Source organism: Arachis ipaensis, chromosome B9, assembly GCF_059453495.1.
Source record: "Arachis ipaensis isolate K30076 ecotype BB chromosome B9, ASM5945349v1, whole genome shotgun sequence".
In the NCBI taxonomy this organism is placed as follows: Eukaryota; Viridiplantae; Streptophyta; class Magnoliopsida; order Fabales; family Fabaceae; genus Arachis; species Arachis ipaensis.
In genome coordinates this window covers 137323391-137349064 of record NC_142444.1, presented here as the reverse complement: position 1 = coordinate 137349064, position 25674 = coordinate 137323391, and the positions used below count along the sequence as shown (strand labels likewise).

The following is a 25674-nucleotide window of genomic DNA, read 5'->3' as shown; positions in this document are numbered from 1 at the left end:
TTCAACAAAACTGAGTTATATTTAAATAAGATTACAATAAGCAAGTTAAACCAACAAACCAGATTTATATTAAATTAATTATCATAGTTGAACAAAAAAGATGCATAACCAAGCATCATGAGTATTAACATCAAAAGATCTAATGTGATATCAAAATAACCAAGACTGATCTTAGTAGTCATTGTCTAAATTTTAACAAAACATTAACTAATTTTCATAACCTTCCTAAACACATCTAACTAATTTCTTCAAGTCTTTTTTCTTGGTGCTTTGAAACCGGGAGTAGGTACAAACTTCATTAAACTTGCCATCCTTGATGTTGTCCTGAGCTAGCACTCTGCAATGGATTGACTGTGATAGAACTCGGTGGTGGAGAACTTCTTCTTGCCAGCAATTTTGCAGGCCTTATATTTCCAACAACCTATATCATGTAAAAATATTCAGGTTTCAAAGTCAAAATATAGTAATAGGTTATAATATAACAATGGCATTTACATCTTTACCTGCTGAGAATCCTCTTGTTCAGAACAGGTAGGTTGAGACAACTCAAGTTCGATTGGTTGGACATCACTCAAGGAACCACTTCCAAGTTTCTTTATTTTCTACCTCAACAACTGCCCAAGCTATGACATATATATGATGATTGGCATCCTGCCCAACCGCGGATAGAATTTGGCCACTAAATTGAGTCTTGAGAAAGACACCATCCAACCCAATCAACGGCCTACATCCAACTTTGAACCCATTCCTACAGCCACTTAAACATACATACATTTTATCAAATATCGCTATCCCATCTGGTTGAGGAATGGTTGCAATCTGGATAGTTGATCCAGGATTGGCTTTTAGCAATGTCAGACCATAGTCTGGCACCATCATGTACTGTTTCTTTTCATCACCATACACGATATCTCTTACATCACACAATGCCCTAGAAATTGAATTCTTATTCAAAGTAAGATCAAATTTTGTCTTGAAATATGTCATTGCTTCACAATACCTAAAGTTTGGGTACTTTCTAACTTTTTTTTACCAGTTTACTACACACCCAATTACGGTTGGCAGCCCTGTTTCTGTCCTCTCTAGCACAAGTGTGATCATTGTTGAATATTTTCATCTGCCAACAAGTATCCTCATGGTCTCCTGAGGCATACACCAGTCATAGACATTCCTTTACTTTACACACAGCTCTCACTCTTTTGCTATCATTTTTTTTAACTTAAGCCTCCTTCCTTCCTGAATTGTGTACTCCCTAACAGCCTCTTTGAACTCCCATTTGGTAGTGAATTTCATACCAACCTCCAGCACTAACTCTCCAAATCTTCCTCAATCTCTAAACAATGGACAACCATCATCGGAGTCAACATCTGTTAGCTCCTCATCAGAGTTGGGAGGGGTCTTCATCTCTTCAGAATGCCACGAATTAGCCCCATCAGAATCGGCACCAGGATCAAGTCCAAAGTCTGCACCAACAAAACCAATGTCAACTTCGCCATCCGAGGAATCCTCCACTAGTCCATCATCTTCAATAACAATCTTCTCCTTAAAGTTTACAAATGCAGAGGCAGAGGCATGTTGAAACCTAAGAGAACTCCTCCTTCTTTTGACAGACACAAACCCTTCATCTGAAGATGAAGAACTACCCTCCAAACCTAGCCTATATAATTCATTTTCTACACTCTCATAAGAATCAGAAGAATCATCAGCATGAACTAAGGCTTGAGTAACATGTGCTATCCCTCTCTTGGAAGCAAATCTTGTGCAAGACTTTCTAATTTGGGTGGGCTTGCTAGAATTTGTGGCACTTGTGGGGTTGGTAGACTTTTTTGGGTTAGTAGGCTTGGTGGATGGTTTTGGGTTAATGGGCTTGGTGGATTTAGTTGGATTTGTGGGCTTGGTGGACGTTTTTGGGTTAGTGGGCTTGGTGGATTTAGCTGAGTTCATTGTAGGCTTGGTGATCATGGAAGGTATAGAAAACTTGGTAGTGCTGTTGGGTTTATTAGAAACATTGGTAGGCTTGGATGTTTGTGGTTTAGGTATGGGGACAACGTTGGCAGTAGTAGGAGTGGGTGTTGGAGCTGCACTTAACCCAAGATTGGAGTTAGACTCTTGTTCATTTGGCTTAGAATTTGGAAGGGGATCATTAACTAAAGTGGGTTTAGAATTAGGAATTGGAGCCTCAATTGGTCCTTGCCCAACATCTTCTTCATCGTCCAAGTAGACAACACTAGTATCACCTTCTAATACCTCAGGAAGTGAGACACTATGCTCATAATACACTTCAACCAACCCTTTGTTTTGCTGAGCATGGTAACACATTTCTATGAGTTCATTATCGCTGTCTAAATTTCTCAAACCAACTTCTAGGTTCCTCCCAGGCACAAGCCACCAGCACTTCTGTATCACACCATAACCAAGTTTTTTGTAGTAGTTTCTGACATAAAATATGTTCAAAGTGTCCACATCAAAATCGCCCAAACAAACCCTGTCATCTGGAGAATAAACCAGTCTGTCGTCTTCCTTTTTTTTAGAAATTACCCCGTGATGTATCATAATATCAATCAATTCAGTCATCTACATAATCAAAAAAGAGATAATATAACCTTAACTTAAAATTATGTATCATTAAAATTAAAAGTCACAGACAATTATACACTATTTTTTTGCATACTTTAAAGATGAAAACTAAAATCTAAAAATTAGTTAAAAATTGCATAACCTTAAAAAAACTAAAAAAAATAAAAATAAATAGGGATTTATATTTTCTTATAAAGCATAAAGATTCTCCATAAAGGTTTTATCAATTTTACGTACTCATTTAAGTACTCCCTTGCTAGAATTTGAATATAACGTAATTAAGATTTACATGAAATTGTAGATAAAATATTGCATTGATTTCTTTTTTAAGTACTCATTTGATACCCTTATTTTAGAAATTTATATGCTTTAGAAATGTAGGCAGCACAATTAAAACTTTTAAAAGGTTATAGCATAAACTTCTGCATAACTATATTACTATTTCAATTTTTATCGCACTACTTATAGTATTTTTTCTAGTCTTTTTTAGCATACATTTAGTTATTTTTTTAGTAGAACTACCTCAACTATAACAACATACATACAGTTTCAATTGGACAATATAACAGACAAATTTAATGGCCAAAATTGTTATTTAGATTTTGATTTTTATCAAAATTTACTGTATCAAAGCATTAACAATGATTTTCTTCTAAGATTTTAACTGCAATTCTTTTCTTCAAAATGCATGTTGATAAAATGCTCCAGTCAACTTGAATTTTCAGTGTAGGATTCAAAATTATTCAAAGATAAAAACCAAAATCCAAAAACCAGTTTAAAATTACATAGCCCAAACCCCATCAACATCATCCCTATTCCATTCATAAAAAAAACAGAGCACCCTAACAATCCAACCCAACCCAACGTATAAGCAATCAAAGAAACCCTAAAAAAAACTTGCAACAAAGCATAAAGGTTTTCCATGGATAAGAACACCAGCATCATAGAGTACAATCATACATGCATTCTAAAAATAAATTAAAAAAAAATTAAAACCACTAACCCCAAAATTAACGATTACCTTAGAGGGGAGCAACCTCCTTCCTTTGAAACACTGTGATTTTTACTCTAATCTAACAGTGGGTTAGTTCAACTTAGGTGATGAATGATTTCAGCAACTCTTCACTGGCGCCATTGATTAGAGATGAAGAAGGATGATGGAGGTAGAGAAAAAGATGAATATTTTGTATGTGGTCAAAACCGTTTCTTCTCCTTCATATACAAGCCACGACGTTTTTTATTTATTTGGGCACTAAAGGGATAAACGACGTCGTTTAGAGAGGGTCCAACGTAACACTCCATTTGTTGAGTCATCACCGAAAAGGGTTGAGGGACCAAGGGTTGAGGGATTACATTGGTGCCCGAATCTAAATCTGAAGGACTAGTATAGATAATCGGAAAAGCTCTGCATACAAGCCATTAGGGCTTGTATGCTTTACAAGCTCATTAAACAATAAAACGAAAATACGCGCTGCTCCACATACGTTGATTACACGCGCTATATAAGATCCCGCGTATATCTAACTACCAAATTTAAAATATTTGTTTCCTTCTTCGTTTTCGTTATTTTGAGATTTTGTTGTTCTTCTTCTCGCGCGTCTTCCCTCGTTCTTCTCCATCGTTCTTTTCCTCTCCCTTTCTCACTGGTATGTTCTTCGTTTACGTTACTTTTTTCTCTCTCTGCAACTCGAGCTTCGTTTTCTATTTTGATTTGTTGTTTTCTGAAATCAAAGTTTGAACTCGTTTTGAAGATAATGGATCATTCCACCTCAGATTCTCAGCTGAATCCAGGCGAAATGGATTATGAATTTGAATCTAACGAAGTTCCTGAGATTTGATTTACATAATAAATTTTCTTTCAGTAATTTGTATAGCATTGTGTAGTTGAAAAATTGCTGAACATTGACTGTGAAACTAACACGTTAACATGAATATGTCGATTCAATGTATTAGTTGTGATTAATTACCTGGAATTTATAGCAGACGCTCGGGTGTAGATCAGGTCTTTTTTTGGGTGTATTTTTGCTAGAAGTGTGGGTGTATCTACACTACTGGTTTTGTTATTTTAATTGAGTTGTTGTTGTTCAGGTGTGTTATATCAGACATGATTGGGTGTGTTTTTAGTTTTTGACATGGTGTATTCTGCAGCCTGTGTATTTACAGTTTATGGCTTTAAAGGTTATTGTGTAGTTGAGTTGTTGCGGTTCGGCTGTATCATATTAGGCATGATTGGGTGTATTTGAATCATATCTATGGGTGTATTCACAGTTTCTGACATGGTGTATTGTGCAGCCTCTCTCGGTTGTTGATGACGAGCTTGTTCCGAAGGTTGGAATGACCTTTACCACCCTTGAAGATGCTGGAAAATTTTACAGGAACTACGCCAAGGCTGCAGGTTTCTCTACAAGAGTTCGGTGCACAAATAGGAAGGGAAACGAGATTAAGAATCAACTGATTACATGTAGCAGAGAGGAAAAATGGAAATCTAAAATATCTCCGACCGAGAAGACCAATCCTACAGCCGGTTTAAACTGTCCTGCAAGAATTTATATACACACATTGAAGGATGTCGGTGCTTGGATTATTTCAAAGGTTGTGCTCGATCATTCACACCCCTGCTGTCCAAGCAAAGCAGAGATGCTCAAACAGCACAGGGAACTAAGCATGTCCATTCGTCGTATAATAGAGAATAACGAGGAGGCCGGTATCAGACCAAGCAAAACATACCAATCATTTGTTGTGGCTGCCGGGGGTCATCGCGAGTTAAATTTTATCGAAAAGGACGTGAAGAATTACATTACGAGGGAAGTGCGAAATGTTTCCGAACAAGAAGATGCAAAGGAATTCGGGAAATATTTGTTAAGAATGAAAGAGAAGAATCAGAATTTCTTTTTTGAGCTCCAACTCGAAGAGGATCAATCGATTAAGCTGGCTTTTTGGGCCGATGCAAGAAGCAGAGCCGCCTTTGAGTATTTCGGAGACGTCATTTTATTCGACACCACCTACAATACAAACAGGTAACAAACTGCCCCTGTTTATGATGCTAAATTAATTTATTTTTACGAATCCGCATCAGAGGTGTATATTGTCTGTTTCATTGAGTGTATGCGAAGCATTTGTTAAGGTGTAACTAATGATTTTGCATTCTGGACCATGGTAATTTGTTTCAGGTATAATTTGGTCTGTGGTTCTTTTGTCGGGGTGAATCACCACGGTCAGTCAACACTTTTCGGATGCTCTTTGATGAAGAACGAAGAAATTGAATCATTCAAATGGTTATTTCAATGCTGGCTTCGTTGCATGAGAGGAAATGCTCCGAAAGGGTTTCTCACCGATCAGTGCGCAACTGCGCATCAATGAAAAGGGCTTTAGAGGCCTGTATGCCAACAACAATTTACCGTTGGTGTATTTGGCACATCATGAAGAAGATTCCAAGCAAATTAAACGGGTACAAGGGACATGCCGATATTGAACAAGAAATGAGCCAAGTTGTTTGGAACTCTCATAGCAAAGACTCATTCGATAGGAATTGGAACGATTTTCTGCTGAATTTTGGTCTTGCGGACAACAAGTGGCTTTCAGGTAATGTCTTTTTAAAATCTGCAGCAGAGGTGTAAATTGCATGTTCCCTCTGGTGTATTTACAGTCTGTGTTTGGGTGTATTATGCATATCTGTACGAAGACTGTCACATATGGGTTCCTATCTATCTGGATCACCACTTCTGGGCAGGGATGAGAAGCACACAAAGGAGCGAGAGCATGCATTCATTTTTTAACAAGTATATCACCCGGAACAGCTCGCTTATTCAATTCGTCAAACAATACGATAATTGCCTCGGAAGCAGGGAGCAAGCAGAGAGAGAATCAGATGCTGCAGATTTTCATACGGTCATACCGTGTGCAACCAAATCCTCCATTGAAGCTCAGTTTCAAGATGCGTACACTCATGCAAAGTTTAGGGAAGTCCAAGCGCAATTCAGAGGAAAGGCGAATTGCATCACCAGATTAAAGAATTCCGCTCTAGGCTATTCAGTATATGAAGTCGGAGAACAAGTTTCCAGCTCAATATTCAACAAGTTCGTGGTTACTTACGACTCAGTTGCAGCCGAGGTAAAATGCCAATGCTTATTATTCGAGTCGAGAGGGATACTGTGCCGTCACACACTAAGCGTGTTAAGCTTCGAACAAGTAAGCCAAGTGTCCCTTAGATATATACTGGAACGATGGAGCAAGAAGGTAAAGAGGCGACACACACACATCAAGAGCAGCCACGACGAGCCACTAATGGAGCCAAGAAGCAAGAGGTTCGACCAATTGGTTTTTCGTTCGCAAAATATTTGCGAATTTGCCTCCGAATCGGATGATCTGACTGCAATTCTGCACCGTGCGTACGATAACGTCATGACCGAGATGGAATCATTAAAAGCCAAAAGGAAGGGGACATCTTCTTTATCCCACGAAGACGCCAACTTGGAATCCGTTAACGAGCTTCAAAGCCCGCCAAGGATTCGAACAAGAGGACGTCCAAAAAATAGGCTAGGTTCAAAGCTGGAGAAACAGATCGCAAATGCCACAAAGAAGAAGAAGACAAAAGTTTTAAGCGAGGTAAAAGTAATGTTCTTTAAATTTGTGGCGATTGAGTTTATTTTTCTCGTTAATAGTTTAGCTAATGTGTGAGTGTTATATTCAGATAAACTTATTTGATGTTGCATCAGCGGTGCATTCAAATTCCAGCCAATATCAAGGACACGTTATGAATTATCATTTCAGGGTACCAGTAGCGGGGGATAACTCTTTGGGTGTATAGTTTTAAAGAATATGGGTGTAAAAGCACGGTTCTTTTGGGTGTATTTTTGTTCATTGACAATTTACATATAGATACATATATAGATTCATATAGAACAAAAGCTCTAAAAATTCGCAGGTTATGGGTGTATATTTGATTTGATGTTTTTCTTCATATTTTAATACATGTAATTCATACATTTTGAATACAGCACAGACAGTTTGGGTGTATATTTTATGCAATCTTGGGTGTATATTTTAAATATTTACAGCATTTGTTCAATTTACAAACTACCCAGCAGTTGGATTACGCAGTTTCTATATCAGCAAAATTTATCTGACAAAATGGACTCAATAATACAGAGGATGGCTTCGACAGCCTTATAGCACTACTCTCCCTAATTGCCCGATCTCTTTCTTTATTCATCTCACTGAATAGTATCCGGGAAGCATACTCCACTCTATAGTGGTCCACCTCCTCCTACAATTAAAAAGTATATTCTGTTTAAACAGCAATATTAATTCAGTAAAGTAATACAGAGTTATATAGTTCTAAAGACAGTTACCTGTGGCCAATTATCCCATTCATACTTCCCCTTTTTGATGTTTTCCGGCTCAATTAACTCCATCCACTTCATAACGTAGATAGCGCAGTCATAGCTGAAAACGAAGAAAATAAATTACAAATCTCATTTACGAAAGTTTAATGTTCAGACTCACAAATTTATACCTTGTTTTTTGGCCTGATATTTTAACATATGATGATTTAATTTTCTTCTCGTTCTCTCCTTTCTGCAGAGGTTCCCCGCCGGCATATGTTATCAATCTTGAAAATACATATCCCTTAAATAGCAAAACAAATCAGTAATACACCCGAATAAATGCACAAGATACACCCAACTGAATAGACAATATACACCCAACACAACTAACGAAATAGACCTAAATATTAAAATAAAGAAGACAGAGGCAACTTACAGTGAATTTATTAACCTGCTTTCTCTCATCGCTTGGAGCTTTTTTGTGTAGCGGGTCAAGTATATGACATTTTCGCTTTGTTGTATTTATCAGTCATAACCACCAATGCCCCAAGTGGCAAACAGGAGCAAAAATCTGAAGGATTCCCACATTTCAACAGTGCATTATTTTATTTGGCATATAAGTAAATAAGCGTACTAACAAATTTAGCAAACGAAAACTTACATATGGATGCGAAGTTAATTTTTTTCTATCTATGAAGGGAATGAAACTCGGGTAGACTTCCACCCTGAATTCCTTTTTCGTTTTCGGTGATATGAATTCCCCCTTTGGGTGATCTGAAAGTGCCATGCTCTGCAAGAATTGCGAAACAAGAAATGAAATACTAAACTTACACCCAATTGAACGTAAAAAATACACCCAAATCAATACAGAAAATACACCCAAAGTTCGTAGAAGTAACACTTACCACAATATCGGGGGGGAGACAGTATATTTGTTCTTGAAACCTCTTTTCATTTTTCTGGTTGAGGATGAGGCAGATGGCAGATACAATCTAGAAATATATGCCGAAATCAATTTTACATTAATAAGCATTGCAATTGACTTTGGTGTAAAAACATTAATGTTATTCTAATATTACCTGAGATTCTATATCACTTTTTGCCTGGAGGGATACAAGGTGCATTCTCATCAAAATGTATTCTCCTTGGCCAATCAGAGTACACATTTCCTCATACTCGTTAGTATTGCCATTTGCATCTTCCTTCAGTCTCGTCCCCCAGATGTAGCACTTTTATTTCATATCATCCGTAATCTGATATAATCCCCCAGGAGTTTGAAACTTTGCAGAACTTTCTCCCCCAGTCTCCCTCTGAATTTGTGGACTTTTGTTTTTTCCCTTCGCCGCACTGCTTGCTATTTTTTGGACCAAATCGTCCAATTGTTCTATCAAATTTGCAGATTCTGGAGATTTTGCCCTTTCTGTCTCCTGCGTTGACGCCCCCTCCTGGCTTGAATCAGTCAATCCAAGGCTGAATGATGGCACCCCTGGATCTGTTTTAGGAACATAGGATGCTGTCCGTGCCATCATCAACAGGGCAGCAGCGTCTTCTGCGTCTGGATGACTGCGTCATCATGTATAAGAATAAGAATAAGAATAAGAATATACGGATTATAAGCAAAGATTGATTTTAGTCTGATGAACTTACATTTTAGTTGGAGCTGGGGGAAGCGTGGGTGTGGTCTCTTGAAGTTGTTTGGGGGTTTCAGGAGTGCTGCACAGTTACAAAAAATTAATCATGGCGTAAAAAAAAACTAATCAGGAACAATATACACCCAAACTGTTAGCAAATATACACCCAAACTCTAAACAAATATACACTCAATACTATTTCTTACGTTTCTGTAGTCCCTTCAATCTGTAGCATAGGGGTTGGTTTAAAATCTGTCTCAGTGGTTGTTTGGGATGTCGGCACAAAAACCTGAATCGGGACTCTAAACAAAAAGAAAAATGAAAGGTTAACAACGCCTTTGAAAATAATAAGCTTATAAGGTTGAAATATTCTTGGAAAACTCACACTGCAAGCGCATCCGACGGTGTCTGTTCCCTCACAACCATCATATTCGAATCAGCCGGACTCAACCTAAAATACACCCAAAGAAATTCAAGAAATACACCCGAACAATTCAAAAAGAAGACAGGCTTTGTTTTTTTGAGAACTTACATACTTGCAGTTTTTGCTTTTTTTTCCTGCCTTTTTTTTCTTGAATAAAATAATAAAGGACTTTTTTTTCCAAAAAAAATATATACAGAATTAGAAGTAGAAGGGTAATAGAAGAACAAAAGTAACGGTTATTTGAAAGAGAAATTACATGCTCTGTGACTGCTGGTTTACACTACTCTGTTCTGTGCGCCCTTGAGAGGAAGGACCATCACTTCCCAAGTTCACAGCCGGTATTCTAAAATAGATCTCATGTTATTCAGACAAAATAAGATACAGGTATAAAATACACCCAAATGAATGCACAAGATACAACCAACCGAATGGACAATATACACCCAACACAACAAACTTAATATCCCAACTTATTAAACAACAAACACCCAACTTGATCCACAAAATACACCCAAATGGTTCCACAAAATACACCCAAATCATGATAACAAGATTTTATTAAATAATAAAGCTTCTTACGTTTCAGACGACACATAGCGACCTTCTGTCGATCGCAGGTCAGCTCGGTTCTCCCTGCGAAACAAGAAACAATTATTAGCAAACAAAACACACCAAAATCTGAAATACACAGCCCAGCAAGACATACCCCTCTGCAGCAGATTTATCAACATTTTCCCTTAGCCATTCATCTAGTTCGTCACGATGATAGACGGTAATATAGCTTACGAGGTACTGTACCCGTCAAAGTATTGATCTTCTTTAGGAGATGAATCCTCCACAACAACTTTTTTCTTTTTTGGTTGTGTTCTGGGTGGAAAAAAAGAGTACCAATCAGAAATAAAAAATTAATTTTATCACAGAATATTATGCAAAGAAGTGCTTACTTTTTTGGTGTTGTTTTTTTTTTTCTTTTTCTTCTCCTTCTCTGCAGGTGATGATTCTTCGCTCCTATAAGTTAATAATAGACACTTCAGTTAATACACGAAATCTTTATAATGAAGCCAAAAGAAAGGAGTAATAATTTCAGGACATTACTCATCACTTGGTTCAGATTCAGATTCTGAATCAGAATCTGACTCCTCTTGCCTCTGCTTTCTTTTTCTGGAGTTCATTCTGGAAGGCAAACAATCATTATTTAGAACATACTAAAAATACACCCAAATGAATTCACAAGATACACCCAACTGAATATACAATATACACCCAACGCAGCAAACGAACACACCCAGCTTAATAAACTACACACACCCAACGTGATCAACAAAATACACCCAACTCGAAAAAGAAATTACACCCAAGTATGGTACTTACTTTTTCTCCTTTTTGCTGGGGTGTTTTCTTCCTGAATCCTCTGAGTCTTCTTGAGTCTCAGACTCAGAGGTAGAAGTGTCACTGTCAGTAGCTGTTTCTGTCTCCGAAGACGATGTTGGACTCACCTTCCTTTTTTTGTTTTTTTTATTTCTTGTTTTTTTCTTTTTTTTCTTTTTTTTCTTTTTTTCTCTTGCTCTTGTCTCCGCCATCTTCACAATCCCCTAAAACATTAGATATTTTAGCTAGCAGCATTCAGGTAAATAAAATACAAGCAACATATTATGTTTACTTACCAAAATTTCCTCTCTTTCTGCAGTCATTCTTTCCACCAACTGCTCCTTAGTCCAGTTGGCAATCCAAGGCTTTGGTGGTCTTTCAACCCTCTTCTTGCCTTTGTTTTCTGAAAGATGAAAGTATATTATCATCAGGGCAAAGAGGCAGCCATCAATTGCCTTCTTCTTCTTCTCCTGGTAGTCTGTGATGCCCTTGATCATGAAGGTCAAAACATGCCCCCCCCCCAGTTTCTCTCCGATATGCCGTCCATCTTAAAAATTGGGGCCAGGTGCACGGGTGATATTTTGTTTATCGTCGTTGGCAAAAGGAACGCCATCTGTATGTAGAGGATGAATATCCTCTTGAACATCAGGCGTTCCTCTTCGTTGCCAACGCCGATTTCCATCATTTCATCGGTAAGACTTTTGAGGGTCTTACCCTGGAATCTTCTAAAAATTATTTTGTCATCATCAGAAAGTTTCTTATACTCAACTTTCTCAGGAAACAGATTTCCTACAAAAAGGAAAACAACAAAGTATCAAAGTCGGTTCAAATACACTCAAGCATCAACCTTAAATATACCCAAGCATCAACTTAATATACACCTATAATTTTGAGCTAGTTACCTGTTGCATTGATGCCAAGCGCATCACCTATTGTTTTTGGTGTTATTTGGAAAGAATCATATCCTGTCTTCAGTCTGTTCTCCCCAAGTTTGAAGTTGTTTGCCAGTTCTCTTAAGAGTTGGTGATCCACCCTTAGTGGTGGGATGTGCATCAACCCACCGAATCCGAGATCCCTCACAATTGCCTTCTTCTCCTCAGTCATGTTTCTGAACTTATCACTCAGGAGATGTGTGGCACACTTAAGGTCTTTTGTTTGGTTTTTTGCTGCCATTTTCTCTGAAACGAAAAATACAGCCAAAGACATCAGTAAGATACACCCATATATATGAGTCAGATACACCCATTAATAACAGTAAGATACACCCATAGATATGATTCAGATACACTCATTGATAACAGTGAGATACACCCATAGATATGATTCAGATAAATCAATATATATCAGTCAGGTATCACTCAAACATGCTTCAATATCAAATTAATTGAGATATCAGTAAGATACACGCATATATGAGTCAGATACACCCATTGATAATAGTAAGATACACCCATATGTAAGAATCAGATACACCCATTGATAACAGTGAGATACACCCATAGATATTATTCAGATACATCCATATATATCAGTCAGATATCAGTCAAACATGCTTCAATATCAAGCCACATTACAAGTTCAAGCAGTATACACCCCCCAATCTACGGAATAAACCCCCAAAAATCATTTACCAGAAGATCTAGAACAACAAGAATAACAGGATAACTTAGAACAACAACGTAGAAGAACAGTGTAACAAAGAAGCAAGAGTAACAGTAAACCCTAGAACAACGACGTAGATGGAAAGCAAAACGTAGTTTGTAATATGGAAAATATACAGGAATCTTAGTGAACTTACGTTGAGTATTGTTGCTTTGTTTTCTTTTCAGATTCTTGATGGAGAGTTTGATAGTGTTTTGACGGAGTTTTCGAACAATGAGTTGTATATTTTGAACTTTGATTTTCGCTCGAAAATGGAAGGGTTTCCTTGTTTTCGAAGCGTTTTGAGAAGTGGAAGAAGTGGAAGAGTTTCCCATCCGTAACCGTTTGTGTTGAGCGCGTGAAGTGACGCTCCATGTAATCTGTGTTGATGCACGTGACTTGTGTTTGGGCTGGACCAACTTGTAAGCTTGTATGTGTAGCCCAACCCTAGATAATTTTAAATTTCGAGGATCAAAATGAATAATCACTTGAATTTCAGAAACCAAAGTAAAAATTTAACCATAAAATATATATTCTGACTATGACAAAAATAACTTCTACTTTTATTATAGATAAAAATATCCTTAATTAAAATAAAAAATGTCAAAACTGCAAGTCCGTACAAAAAAAAAAAAAGTGGTTCGTTAACGTTTTATAACGACGTGGCAAACGAAATGGCCTATGTAGCCCGTTTTACATTTAATCCCCAATTTATAAAAAACTTTAAATTTTTAATTTAATTCTTTAATTTCAAACCCTAATCCTAATAGGAATAGGACTCTATTTTCCAAATTAATCACAACCTAGTCTTAAAATCACTCCTCTCAGCCTCCATCCCTCTACTTTTGCAGTGCCATGGCCACCGTTGCTACCGAAACTTCGTGTTTTTCTTTGTCCAATACTAAAAATTACTGCACAATAAGTCAACAACCAACAACCACTACAACACAACAACCATTAACAAGAAGTGAAAAGCACGTAAAAAGAAGAGAAGATCTTAGGATAAAGAAGAAAGAAGAACGCAATGGAGGACGCATGACTCAACAATGACGGCACCAGCAAGGAAGACCCCCTCCTTGTCTCGTTTCTCACTCTTCCCAGTGGACTCCCTCCGGCAAGCTCTCTCTTCCTTGGAACCCAATGATATGGCTGCAGTTCAATCGGCACCAGCGGCGGGAACAACCCAACCTCTCCTTCCTCTCTTCCGTCGCGTCTTCTTCACCTGAAGTCTCTCTCTCTCTCTCTCTAATTTTGTCTCTCTCATCCTTTTGCGTCGACCACGCCGGCGATCCTCAATCTCTTCGACACCACATCTTCCTCCTCTCCTTCTTTCTTCTTCGTTCCATTCTCTGCCACTTCTCCTTTTCTGTTCTTTTATTTTTTCTCTGTTTCAATGTGTTATGTGAATTAGTGCTTATAAAAGAGAGAAAATGTGAGTTAGAAGAGAGATGTCTAGAGTTTGTCTTGTAGCAAATTCGTTTGTTACGTTATTTACTTTTGTTAATAAAAAAACTATTTTTTTGTATAGATGAACAGTTTTGACATGTTTTTAAATTATTTAAAGATATTTTTATTAATAACAAAAATAAAAATTATTTTTATCATTGATTAGCCCTATATGCGCCGTACCGACGAGTGAACTAATCATGAACCCAACCCAGTTTCGTTAGATGGCTTAAGAATTTCTCCTTGTCTTTATAAACACACGTATATTGCAAACATGTGAAGCAACTAAAGCAAGACCACATAGTTATGCTTATGCATATAAATGCCTCATAGATAATCGATCCACCAAATTAGTTAGAACCACCATAACATTGGACACTTTCAACTTTTCAAGTATATGCAAGCGAGCGACTAAAAGAAGGCCACGTAGATTTGTTCTCTCCATGTCTTTTGAACAAATAAAAAACTATATACGAAAAGAAACATGCTGCATACACATAAAAGCCTCAACCAGACATGGGGCATGAAGAATAAGTAGACTCTAGCTAGCATCATGGTAATGTCTGCGCTACTGAAGTTCCTCTTCCCACCGCCGCCGTCTCTGGTGGTTTCAGCCTTGTCCGTGGTGAACCTGGTGTCGCTGACGAGCGGAGGGTTCTCGGAGATGAGAGGGAAGCATATGAAGTATTCCAAATTCTGGAATGCCACCACCGCCAACTCTGCTAAACAGATCAAGCTGTCAAGCAGAGCTGCGATGCTGATGCTCTACACTCCCGCTTTTCTTGCCGGTGTCGCTTCGTTCTTCATCTTCCCTAACGAGGGGCTCAGATCTACGCTCCTCCAATCTGCTCTCACCCTCCATTTCTTCAAGAGAGACTTAGAGGTAGTAAATTAATAACTAATATTAATTCTTTAAAGGATAAATTCCCATTTTTATAAATGTTCAAAACGGCCGCAAATCTATTCAGAAAAACAAAACTTTTTGAAACTAATAACTAGTGGCAATAACTTCACTGAATTTTTTTGTTCGTATCATATTATCTTCAATAGTAAGTCCTGATAGCGTTGCTTAAAACGAGGAACGGAAAACAAAAGAGAAAATGGAAAAAGAGAAGGATAAAGCATATTGTACCTGAAGAGTGTTTGAATTTTGAATTCCCTTTAACATGGAGGCTACATTCTTAGAGGGAAATTGTTATAGCTTCATGCATGTCATTGTGGGGAGAGAGGAGGCATTGTCAGAGAGAAGGGAGATCTTCTCGGGGAGAGTGAGGATGGTGGCTCTGGCGGCAATAGTAGAGGAGGGATGCATGGTGGACTGGTGGGAGGATTGAGGATTGAGGTGGAATAAGATTAGAATTGGGGTTACTTTAGATTAGAGAGTAATTTAAGATTTTTCAATAATTTTTTAGGATTTAAATAATTTTATCAAAATTTTGTTCAATAGATATAAATTTTATTTTTTTTTTTTTCAGTAGATTTGTTAGTATTCTGATAGTTCAAAAGTAGAAAATGGTACTATGGTAGTTTATCTATTCTTTAAATACATTCAATTTTTTTTCGTTTTTTAGGGTTTATATTCTGAGAGAGAGTATTTTGGCGAAGTTGGCGTTTCGATTCTCGACTTCAGCGCGAGAAAGTAGAGAAAATCATGAATTTCCTTTTTCGGAGAGATGGGGCCTATTATGACGAACTGTTCTAATCCGATTTGATTAAGGTTTCATCAAAGGCCTAAGGCTCTCTTGGTAAGGTTAATTCCATTCCGGGGTCGAGACGTCGAGTAGTCTTAGACTTTTGGTGAAAGGACTAAAAGGAATCACAAATTGGTAACGGTCATTATTTACTCGGAAATTGTGATCAATTTCTTGTAATAAAAGAAACAGCAGTTTGCTGTTTGGTTGGATATGACTATATGAGTGATTAACTTATTATTGTTTAACATATATGTGTTAAGCATTCTGCTTATGTTCTTTTCCTATTAAAGAATCTTTTGATTCTCATAATTTTTAACAAATGCTGTTTCATTTTGCTGTGTAGGTGTTGTTTGTCCACAAATATAGTGGCTACATGTATCTCGATTCTGCAATCCCCATCGCTCTGAGTTATTTTGTATCAGCTGCAACTATGACCTATAGTCAGCACCTAACGGTAACAGAGGGGCTTCCACAGCCACAAATTGATCTCATGTACCCTGGGGTTGCGGTGTTCCTCATTGGTATCATTGGAAACCTCTACCACCATTATCTCCTTTCGAAACTGCGAGGGGTGGGCGAAAAGGAGTACAAGATTCCAAAGGGTGGCTTGTTTGGGCTTGTTATATGCCCTCATTACCTCTTTGAAATCACTATGTTCTACGGGATTTCAATGATTTCTCAGACTGTGTATTCATTGTGTTTTACCATAGGCACCACTTTCTATTTGGTTGGAAGGAGCTATGCAACGAGGAAATGGTATCTCTCTAAGTTTGAAGATTTCCCTAAAAATGTTAAGGCAGTTATCCCATTTGTCTTCTAAATGTTGCTAGGAACGGTTAATTCATGAATGAATTGCAGGTGTTATGTTGGATACATTGCAAATACACTCTTTTCGGCTGCCTTTTGGTCTTCAGCACATGGCCTGATCAAATGTGTTTTGTTAATTAGACATTTAAAGGGATTGGTATGTTTTATATTAGGTCTTAGTCATATATTTTGTATGTATTTGAGGATGTCTCATCCTCTTTTGTACATTATTTCTCTTAATAAAATTCTTTTTTTTTTCTATTAAAATAAAAAGGTATATTGCAATCACAACTAACCACCTCAAATGTTAGGTGAACTTTCTAAACATTTCTTACAGCTTTGATTGCAGCTACCGAAGAATATAAAAGGCCTTCAAAAATATGTGGATATTGAGGAGTGAATATTGTCAAATAGAAAATTCACTTAATAATTTCAATGCCAAAATTTTTACTGGTTGATAAGGTGGGCCTTAACATGAGTTCGACAAGAATATTCAATGAATAAGAAAAATTTCTATTTGACATGGTCTATTAGATCTTTCTACAGATAAAATTTACTCCTCATGTTTCCCACATCAATCTGATATCACAAATTTTTAGTCCAAGCAACAAATCCAGACCATACAGTTGGTCTTTTGTCCTTTGTTTCTTTTGATTCCTTTTTCCTTACTGTTTTCTGTCTCAACAAAATTGAACACAAATAATTTGCTTTCACCTTATGTCCCTTTCAGTGTTCATTTTGTGTCTAAATATGACAATGTATAAAACTAAATTTCTTAGATGAAGTTGACATGCTAAATCCTTTTCTTCAAGTGCACTAAGTCTTTAAATTAGCAAGTGCACAAAAAAGTTTATATTGGTCTGTTAAGTATGAAAGTCATATTTTTTTCATATGATGCCTGATTGCTAAGAGATTCGATTCTAAAATATGCATACACCAAACTTGAACTTTAATTAGAAAATAATCGATTAAAATGCTTAGATTGATTAATACAATTACTTTTTTTTAATATTGTGTATTATAAAATGATTTTTTTTATCATATTTTGGATTACTTTGATAGCAGAATAATAATAATAAAATGATTCATATAAGGAAGATGGAGGGGTGAAATGAAGGACAATCCATTCGATCCATGACTTGTTATTCTTGTATCGAAGGAGTAGTTTGATGAGTGGTACAAGCCATAGAAAGCGGCACGGATAGTTAAAGTTCTTGGCAAGAGAGTAGGCAATTGATATTGGGTCAAAAAAGGTAAGATCAATGTTATTGATATAGATCGTGACTATTTTTTTGTTCACTTTTTATATGAGGAGGATTACAACCATGCGCTACTTAGCAGACTATAGATGATATTTGGGCATTATCTTATAGCGCAGAGATGTAAACCCTTTTTCCTTTAATATGAGAAGGAAGTCAAGAAGACTACTGCACGAATTTGTATTCCAAACTTGCCTATAAAATTATACAACCATCATTTCTTATGGCAGGTGGAATCAGCGATTCGTAGCATCTTGAAAATTGATCGTGCCACATTTATCCATTTGAGGCAGATTTTTAAGGATATGTGTGAAAATTGATTTATCTAAAAAGCTGGTCCCCAAAATTTCTGTCCTTGGATGCATTCTTAATATTAAGTGTGAAGGTCTTTATCTCGTATGTATCAAATGTGACAAATATGGTCATAGAATATAACTATGTAGCGAAAATCTAGTGGATGACCCAACGATGTCAAAAATGATGGAAGAGTCTGATGGTGGCAACCCCATCCAAAATCTCATCCCCAATAAGAAAAATTTTCAAAACATTGATGACACACAATCAAAGTGTGAATCCCGCTGAGCCTTAGATAATGGTCAAATGATATAATAGGAGAAAATAGAAAAGATATGTTCAAGATAGGAAGGGTGTAGTTATAGTAGTTGATTCCCTCAAATTGAGTGAAGAAATGAATGAGCAACCAGACAAATCTTTGAGTGGAAGTTCGATATTTAATATGCTATACGAGGAAAGTCCTGATACTATCCACGAAAATGATAATGGGCGCAAAGCTAAGCAAGATAATCCTCACAAAGGAGTGGTAATGCAAATTGGGTTGAAGGCAAAGCAAGTCCAAGCGAATCTAAGGTTTGTTGTTCCTATTCAAAATAGAATAGAGGGTTGAAAAAAATCCAAGGGAACAAAAAAGTAATAATGCCCAAAACTGGGCCTATCTTATCTGCCAACATCTTCAAGCCTAAATAGAAACAAATACAAAAAATTGTTGAGAAAAACTGCCCCTCTTAGAAAGAACGACCTTTGCAAATTGCAAATGTTCCTTAGTTGGTATCGCGAACTAGAAACCCCAACACTGAGGCCATGGAAACTGCCTGATGTGAAAAAATCGTCGGTAAAGAATTTCACAAAATTATCGCGTTGCAAGTATAGTTCTAAACCGACAATTAGACCTCAATCAAATTTAATTTGTTTGTCACTTGAACAAACCCAATAAAATTAACTGAAGTATTTAAACATCGGGTCGTCTCTCAAGGAATTGCAGGGAAGTGTACTTATAATTAGTTATGGAAAATTATCTTTTTTTTTGTTTTGAAATAAGGAACAAGTAATGTAAATAACAAGGAAATAAAATAACAACTAAGAAAAGTCCTAGCAAGGATTGAGAATTGGAATTCCTATCTTCATTGTCATTATTAATTGTGATGGTAATTGTCTTTCGCTTTCACTTAGTTAACCTCTAACAATGAAGGAAAGTCAAGTGAGCAAAATTAACTTAAGTTCACAAGTCCTAATTAAAGACTAGATTTAGTGAAGCCTAAGCTAACTAGCAAGCCTCAATCACTAATCAACAAAAGACTTTGATAATTCAAGAGTCTTTAAAGTACTCAATCTAAGCTGAGAATACCAAAAATCTAATTTAAAATCCTACCAAACATTTTATCAAACACTTGGAAGGCACAAAACAAAAACATAGAAAATTGACAAGACATAAGAAATTTTAAGACTACCAAAGCAAGGAAATAACAATAACAAAGCAATTGAACAATAAGAAACATGAACTATGAATTGCATTAATGAAAGTTGAGAGTAACACATGAGTTCATAAACTAAATTAGCAAAATTAAGGAACTAATGGGAGAAATAGATAACTAAAGTACTAGAATAAGTAAGAGTAGAAGAAAGCTAAATTAAGGCAAGGTAGAATTTTGAAATTGAGAACGAACAAGACTAAAAATCCTAAAAACCTAGAGAGAGGAGAGAGCCTCTCTCTCTCTAGAAAACTACATCTAAAACCTAACTAATGTGTTTGAAAGTGTGAATGAATGATTCCCTCTTCCGCTCCACTCTGTAACCTCTAATATGTGTTTTTGGGCTTGAAACTGGGTCCAAATCAGCCCAGAAATCGCCCGCAGCACGTGACGCTCTGTCACGCGTACGCATCACCCACGCGTACGCGTCGCTGAACAATTCCTGGTCACGCGTACGCGTCATCCACGCGTACACGTCGCCTAACTGCAAGGCAACTATGGCAATTTGCATATCATTTTGAAGCCCCGGATGTTAGCTTTCCAACGCAACTGGAACTGCCTCATTCGAACCTCTGTAGCTCAAGTTATGATTGATTTAGTACGAAGAGGTCAGGATTGACAGCTTAGCAATTACTTCAATTTCTTGTGTTCCTTCCACTTTTGTATGCTTCCTTTCCATCCTCTAAGCCATTCCTGTCCTATAAACCCTGAAAACACTTAACAAACATATCACGACATCAAATGGTAATATGAGAGGATTAGAATTAGCAAATTTAAGGCCAAAGAAGCATGTTTTCAATCATAGCACAAAATTAGGAAGGAAAATGTAAAACATGCGAATTCTATGAATAAGTGTGAGAATAATGGATAAAATCTACTCAATTCAGCACAAAGTAAACCGTAAAATAGCGTTTTATCAATCTCCCCACACTTAAACATTAGCATGTCCTCATGCTAAGCTCAAGAGAACCATAAGAGTGAAGAGGAATGGTAAGACTTATGCAATGCAACCTATCTATATGAATGCGACTAAATCCAAAATGCTTTTACCTACTTGGTTAAAAGTGAATAAATTTCTCAAAGAACAAATATGAACTGGATTCCACTAATTCAAATTATAAAATGAAGTACAAATAGACTTGCAAGAAGAAAGCTTGTGAAAGCCGGGAACAACAAATCGAGCATCGAACCCTCACTGGATGTGTATACACTCTAATCACTCAAGTGTTTGAGGTTCGATTCTCTCAATTCTCTACTAAGCTTGCTTTCTAAGTCTTGCTCTTCTTCTACCAATCAACAAAGAATTAATGCACAAATACACATATCAAGAGGTCTTTTCAACGGTTGTAATATGGTTAGGGTCAAGATAGGATTGTATTTAGTCAAGTGGACAAAAATCTGAATTCTTGATTAACCCAAACCTCCCACCTAACTTAAGACAATCCATGTAATCAGAATATAAAATCTAACTGCCCATTAACCATGTTTTCCACATATTCATGCATCCCAAATTGAGTACAACTCATATGCATTGCTACCAATATTTACTTTGGGGCATTTTGTCTCCTTTTTATTATTTGCTCTTTTTTTTCCTTTTGTCATATTTTTTTTTTGTTTTTCTCAACGCATATGATTAAGGTATTGAATGCAAGAATATGTGCTTAACTATCTTTTTCACAAATTCACCAAAAATATACAATACCCAATTCTCAAACCAAATATTCCCAAACCAATTTCTCCATACTTAAATTGTGCACTCTGACTAGTCTAAGCTAACCAAGGATTCAAATTGAGGGACATATATTGTTTTCCGCTTAGAGTTAGTGATGTGCTAATATAAAGAATAAATGGGATAAAATAGGCTCAATATGGGGTTGCAAAGGGTAATGACAGGGTAAGGCCATATGGATATGTGAGTTATAGTGAAACAAGGCCTCAATCACATAAGTGTATGCATACATCAAACCATGGAAATATAGAATCAAGCAAGACAAAGATCACAATTTTAGAGAGAACAACACACACCAAAACAGAATATTGGTTGATAAAATACAACCAATCAAATAGGCTCAAAATCTCACTGGTTTTGTGTGTTCGAGCTCTAAAACCATGTTCCAAATTAAATATCTTCAAACAAGTTCAACAAAAATTTTAATTCAAATTAGTGAGATACTCTAAAATAGTTTCTTGAAAAAGAAATATTACTTCAACCAAGTAGTACCTAATTGCAAGCAACTAACTACACATGCAATCTATTATGCAATGCAACAACTAACTAACAAAGAAGAGTAAGAATTGGTGTTAGGAAAGTAAGTAGTTACCCACGGAAGTCGGTATCGACCTCCCCACACTTAAAAATTGCACCGTTCTCGGTGCATGCAAAATGTGCAAGTGGACGGGTTGCTACAACTGATGCGCTTTCTCCAAAGATTGTGCTGCAGGACTTATTTGTCGCCCTATTTAGAAGTGTTCCGTTTTCCTTCTTGGTGGCCATCCTGAAAGAAGAGAAAAAGGAAGAAGAATAACCCACAACAAGGATATGAAAACAAATAAGATATAGGTGGGATAATGCCAATAATAATGAGGTTCTCAACTACATGGTAGCTACAACATGCAAGTGAGAAAACAATGTAAGCAAATGGCAGATCAATAGTGCAAGAATTGCAACAATGAGGGAGAGAGAGTGGGTCATGAAAGACAATATAAGTCCATATCAATGTAAAAAGGAATACAAGTGTCATAAAAGATTAGCATTGACCTATAAATAATATCACCCAACAATGTAAAACAAGTCACTAAGCGCCAAAACAATGGAAGAAATATTCAACAGATGAGTAAACACATTTAACACCAATGGAGAAATAGCAAACTTAGAAAAGAAAATAAAAACATGCACAAGACTAAAATGTAATGAATGAAAGTATGCAAATACAATGAGTAAAATAGAATGAAAGAGAATGAGGATGAGAAGTTAAAGAAATGAAGAAGAAGAAAGTAAGAAAGGAAGAAGAAAGAATAAGAAATGAGAAAAGAAGGAGAAGGAATGGAAAACAGGAAGCGACGCGTAAGCGTCGCCCACACGTACGCGTGGGTTGTAGAATAAGGAGGTGACGCGTACGCGTCAATCACGCGTACGCGTGGGTACTCGTTGTGCCCAACGCACGACTCCAGCATAGTTTCCGCGCAACTCTCGGGTTGTTTGTACTAGGGGTGGCATTCAGGTACGACGTGTACGCGTCGTCCACGCTCACGCGTGGAATGCCAAAAATGCAAATGATGTGTACGCGTCAGCGATGCGCACGCGTGGGTTTAGATGTGCGCCTAACACCCCACCAGCGCGGTTCTGGCACAACTCTCTGTCCAGATCGCGTTGTCGCGCCGTTCCAGCACGCTTTGGGCATGAATCAAATTCGGGCTTCGACGTGTACGCGTCAGTCACGCGTACGAGTGACAGTCCTTTTTTTTTAATTTATTTATTTATTTTATTTTTATTTTATTTTATTTTATTTTTTTTATAAATAAACTAATAAGCTACCAAAATAAAAGCCAAACTTTATTAAATAAGTGAAACCATAGCTTAAACAAAATAATCCTAACTAAGAATAAAAATTCAATTTATTACTAATATAGATAAAAGAGAAAATAGGAAGAATTTACCATGGTGGGGTGTCTCCCACCTAGCACTTTTAATTAAAGTCCTTAAGTTGGACATTTGGCGAGCTCTTTGTCATGGTGGCTTGTGCTTGAACTCATCTTGAAACTTCTACCAACGCTTGAACTTCCAATAAACTCTAACATTTTCAAGTAAATTCATCAAGCCTTGATAAATTTCTTCACAAGTTTTGAGCTCCCAAAATTGATCCTCTTGTATGCCAGGATCCCAAGTCTTGTTTCTACACCCATTTTCAAGTTGATCATCATTGTTCCAACCGGGTGGCAAGTAATCCAAATTCTCACTAAGGCATCCAAACTGCTTCCTAAACCCATTCAATCGAGCTCTACACCAACCTTTGCATTTAGACTTTGAGCTTTCAACCACAGTGAACCGAAACTTGTGTTTCCAACCACTTACTATCGCTCTTTTACTCTTAAAGCCACACAAAGTTCTAAGTTGACCATTCGTCTCAAGCAAACCATATTCAAGTGGGAAAGTAGAGTTTAAGGATAAGAATTTTACCCACTTAAATGTTGTGTTAGATGGTAATGGCTTGGGGAGAGGTGTCTCCAATGGTGGCCTTGCCAATATATGCTTCACTCTCTTGGGCTCCTCTTTCGTGATCTCCACCTCTTGACAAGCTTCTTCAACATGAACCCCTTCCTCAAGTCCAATGGGAGAGGATTCAATTGTAGATAAAAACTCATCAATTATTGAATCCATCTCATGATTAACCTCATTAAAGTCTTCAACCATGATATGCCTTGGAGGTTGTACACCCTCCTCAACATCAAATTCAACCGTCTTGGAAGGAGGCTCTATGACTTGAGTTTCCCATGGAGGTTCCGCATCTCCTAAGTCTTTAACCACTTCTTCCTCTTCAACAATTATAGCTTCCTCCAATTGTTCCAATACAAAATTCAATTCCTTCTTGATGACTTCCACCTCTTGACAACTTCTTTCAATTCCCACTTTCTTGTTAACTTCTTCCAACTCTTCCTCATTGATCAAGTCATGTGTTGGAGGGTGTGCACATTCCTCCTCAACATTGGTTTCACATTCAATGGAAGAAGCTTCAACAAGATCTTTAAGGTCACTTTGTGTAGAGTTGTCTTCAATGATGGAACTTCCCTCTTATTCATCCTCCCCTAATTCTTCAACTATTCCTTCATCTTTGAGGGTCTCTACCTCCTCCACCTTTTGGGCCTCCTCTTGCTTCTCTTGAAGTATGGATGCGTGAATCCAGTCCATTAAGTCCCTAAGATGATCCCTTCTCTCTTGTTCCATGTCAATAGCATAATTGGGATCATGTTGCTCTTGGATTGATGGATATGGGTGTTCTTTCATGGAGGAAGTGGTGCACTAGAGCTTGAGGGTTGAATATTGGAGGTAAGGGGTGGCTCCATGCGGGATATAAGAGCTTGGATTGAATTTTGAAGGTCTCTTTGTCCTTGAAGAATAGCACTAAAGGTATCATCTATGGGAGCTTGGGGTGGATAGAAGGGTTCATTTGTTGGGAGAAAAGGTTTATAATACAACGGTGGTTCTTCTTGATAAGGATATGAAGGTGGTGAATATTGAGGTGGTGGATCATGGGAGTAATTGTGTTAGAGTTGGGGTGGTTCTAATGTATGGTTCGTATGGTTCATATGTGGTTGGTATGGTGGATATGGGTTAGGTCATAAGGAAGTGTTTGATTGTAGGGGGCTTGTGAGTATGATAGTTCAAAACTATGTTGAGGAGGGGGTTCATAGGCATATGGTGGGCCTTGTTGGTAACTACAAAGGGGTCCGCTATAGCTATTGGATTGATATGCATCTTGGAATGGCTCTTGTTCATAGCACATTGGTGGAGGTTCCTGCCAAGAGGGTTGTTCATAAGCACGAGGCTCCTCCCACCTTTGATTGTCCCATCCTTGATGCATGTTCTCATTGTAGCTTCCATTCTCTACAACATAATTTGAACCAAACTCATAGCCAAATGGGTGAGAATTCATAGTAAAAGGAGAAAATGAAACAAAAACTAATAAGAAATAATAAAAAAAAACTCCTAAAACTAGAAACAACTAAGAAACAAAAG

The 25674-nt window shown here is 37.2% G+C and overlaps 4 protein-coding genes across 4 annotated transcripts; 1 reads left to right on the top strand and 3 right to left on the bottom strand.

Annotated features, from left to right (window-relative positions):
• Positions 1-7774: 7774 nt before the first annotated feature.
• Positions 7775-9110, bottom strand: LOC110264686 (uncharacterized). Its single transcript, XM_088500525.1, has 7 exons — positions 8984-9110; positions 8810-8896; positions 8566-8694; positions 8341-8475; positions 8093-8205; positions 7929-8022; positions 7775-7843 (listed from the first exon to the last, which is right to left on the bottom strand). Exons 1-4 carry the CDS (start codon positions 9068-9070, stop codon positions 8434-8436), a joined length of 345 nt encoding a protein of 114 aa, XP_088356651.1. The 5' UTR covers positions 9071-9110; the 3' UTR covers positions 7775-7843; positions 7929-8022; positions 8093-8205; positions 8341-8433.
• A 26-nt stretch (positions 9111-9136) lies between these two features.
• On the bottom strand, positions 9137-10820 carry LOC110266936 (uncharacterized). Its single transcript, XM_088500524.1, has 7 exons — positions 10666-10820; positions 10539-10592; positions 10216-10302; positions 9921-9986; positions 9742-9837; positions 9552-9617; positions 9137-9467 (listed from the first exon to the last, which is right to left on the bottom strand). Coding segments are annotated over exons 3-7 (561 nt in total). The 5' UTR covers positions 10218-10302; positions 10539-10592; positions 10666-10820.
• A 667-nt stretch (positions 10821-11487) lies between these two features.
• On the bottom strand, positions 11488-14373 carry LOC148546502 (uncharacterized). The gene is made up of 5 exons (XM_088497901.1): positions 13772-14373; positions 13126-13415; positions 12230-12505; positions 11624-12116; positions 11488-11551 (listed from the first exon to the last, which is right to left on the bottom strand). Exons 1-4 carry the CDS (start codon positions 13801-13803, stop codon positions 11830-11832), a joined length of 885 nt encoding a protein of 294 aa, XP_088354027.1. The 5' UTR covers positions 13804-14373; the 3' UTR covers positions 11488-11551; positions 11624-11829.
• A 285-nt stretch (positions 14374-14658) lies between these two features.
• LOC107619734 (steroid 5-alpha-reductase DET2-like) lies at positions 14659-17188 on the top strand. Its single transcript, XM_016322027.3, has 2 exons — positions 14659-15297; positions 16452-17188. Exons 1-2 carry the CDS (start codon positions 14968-14970, stop codon positions 16926-16928), a joined length of 807 nt encoding a protein of 268 aa, XP_016177513.1. The 5' UTR covers positions 14659-14967; the 3' UTR covers positions 16929-17188.
• Positions 17189-25674: the final 8486 nt, after the last annotated feature.

Coding starts and splice junctions, on each gene's coding strand:
- LOC110264686 (XM_088500525.1), bottom strand. CDS start 9,070: ATGTGTACTCTGATTGGCCAAGGAGAATACATTTTGATGAGAATGCAC. Junction 8,897..8,983: donor AAAGTGATATAGAATCTCAG/GTAATATTAGAA, acceptor ATATATTTCTAG/ATTGTATCTGCCATCTGCCT. Junction 8,476..8,565: donor AATTAACTTCGCATCCATAT/GTAAGTTTTCGT, acceptor GGAATCCTTCAG/ATTTTTGCTCCTGTTTGCCA.
- LOC110266936 (XM_088500524.1), bottom strand. Junction 9,838..9,920: donor CCGTCGGATGCGCTTGCAGT/GTGAGTTTTCCA, acceptor CTTTTTGTTTAG/AGTCCCGATTCAGGTTTTTG. Junction 9,618..9,741: donor ATTGAAGGGACTACAGAAAC/GTAAGAAATAGT, acceptor GTAACTGTGCAG/CACTCCTGAAACCCCCAAAC.
- LOC148546502 (XM_088497901.1), bottom strand. CDS start 13,803: ATGGAGGCTGAGAGGAGTGATTTTAAGACTAG. Junction 13,416..13,771: donor AGGAGTGATTTTAAGACTAG/GTTGTGATTAAT, acceptor AAAATTATCTAG/GGTTGGGCTACACATACAAG. Junction 12,117..12,229: donor GCTTGGCATCAATGCAACAG/GTAACTAGCTCA, acceptor TCCTTTTTGTAG/GAAATCTGTTTCCTGAGAAA.
- LOC107619734 (XM_016322027.3), top strand. CDS start 14,968: ATGGTAATGTCTGCGCTACTGAAGTTCCTCTTCCCACCGCCGCCGTCT. Junction 15,298..16,451: donor TCTTCAAGAGAGACTTAGAG/GTAGTAAATTAA, acceptor TTTGCTGTGTAG/GTGTTGTTTGTCCACAAATA.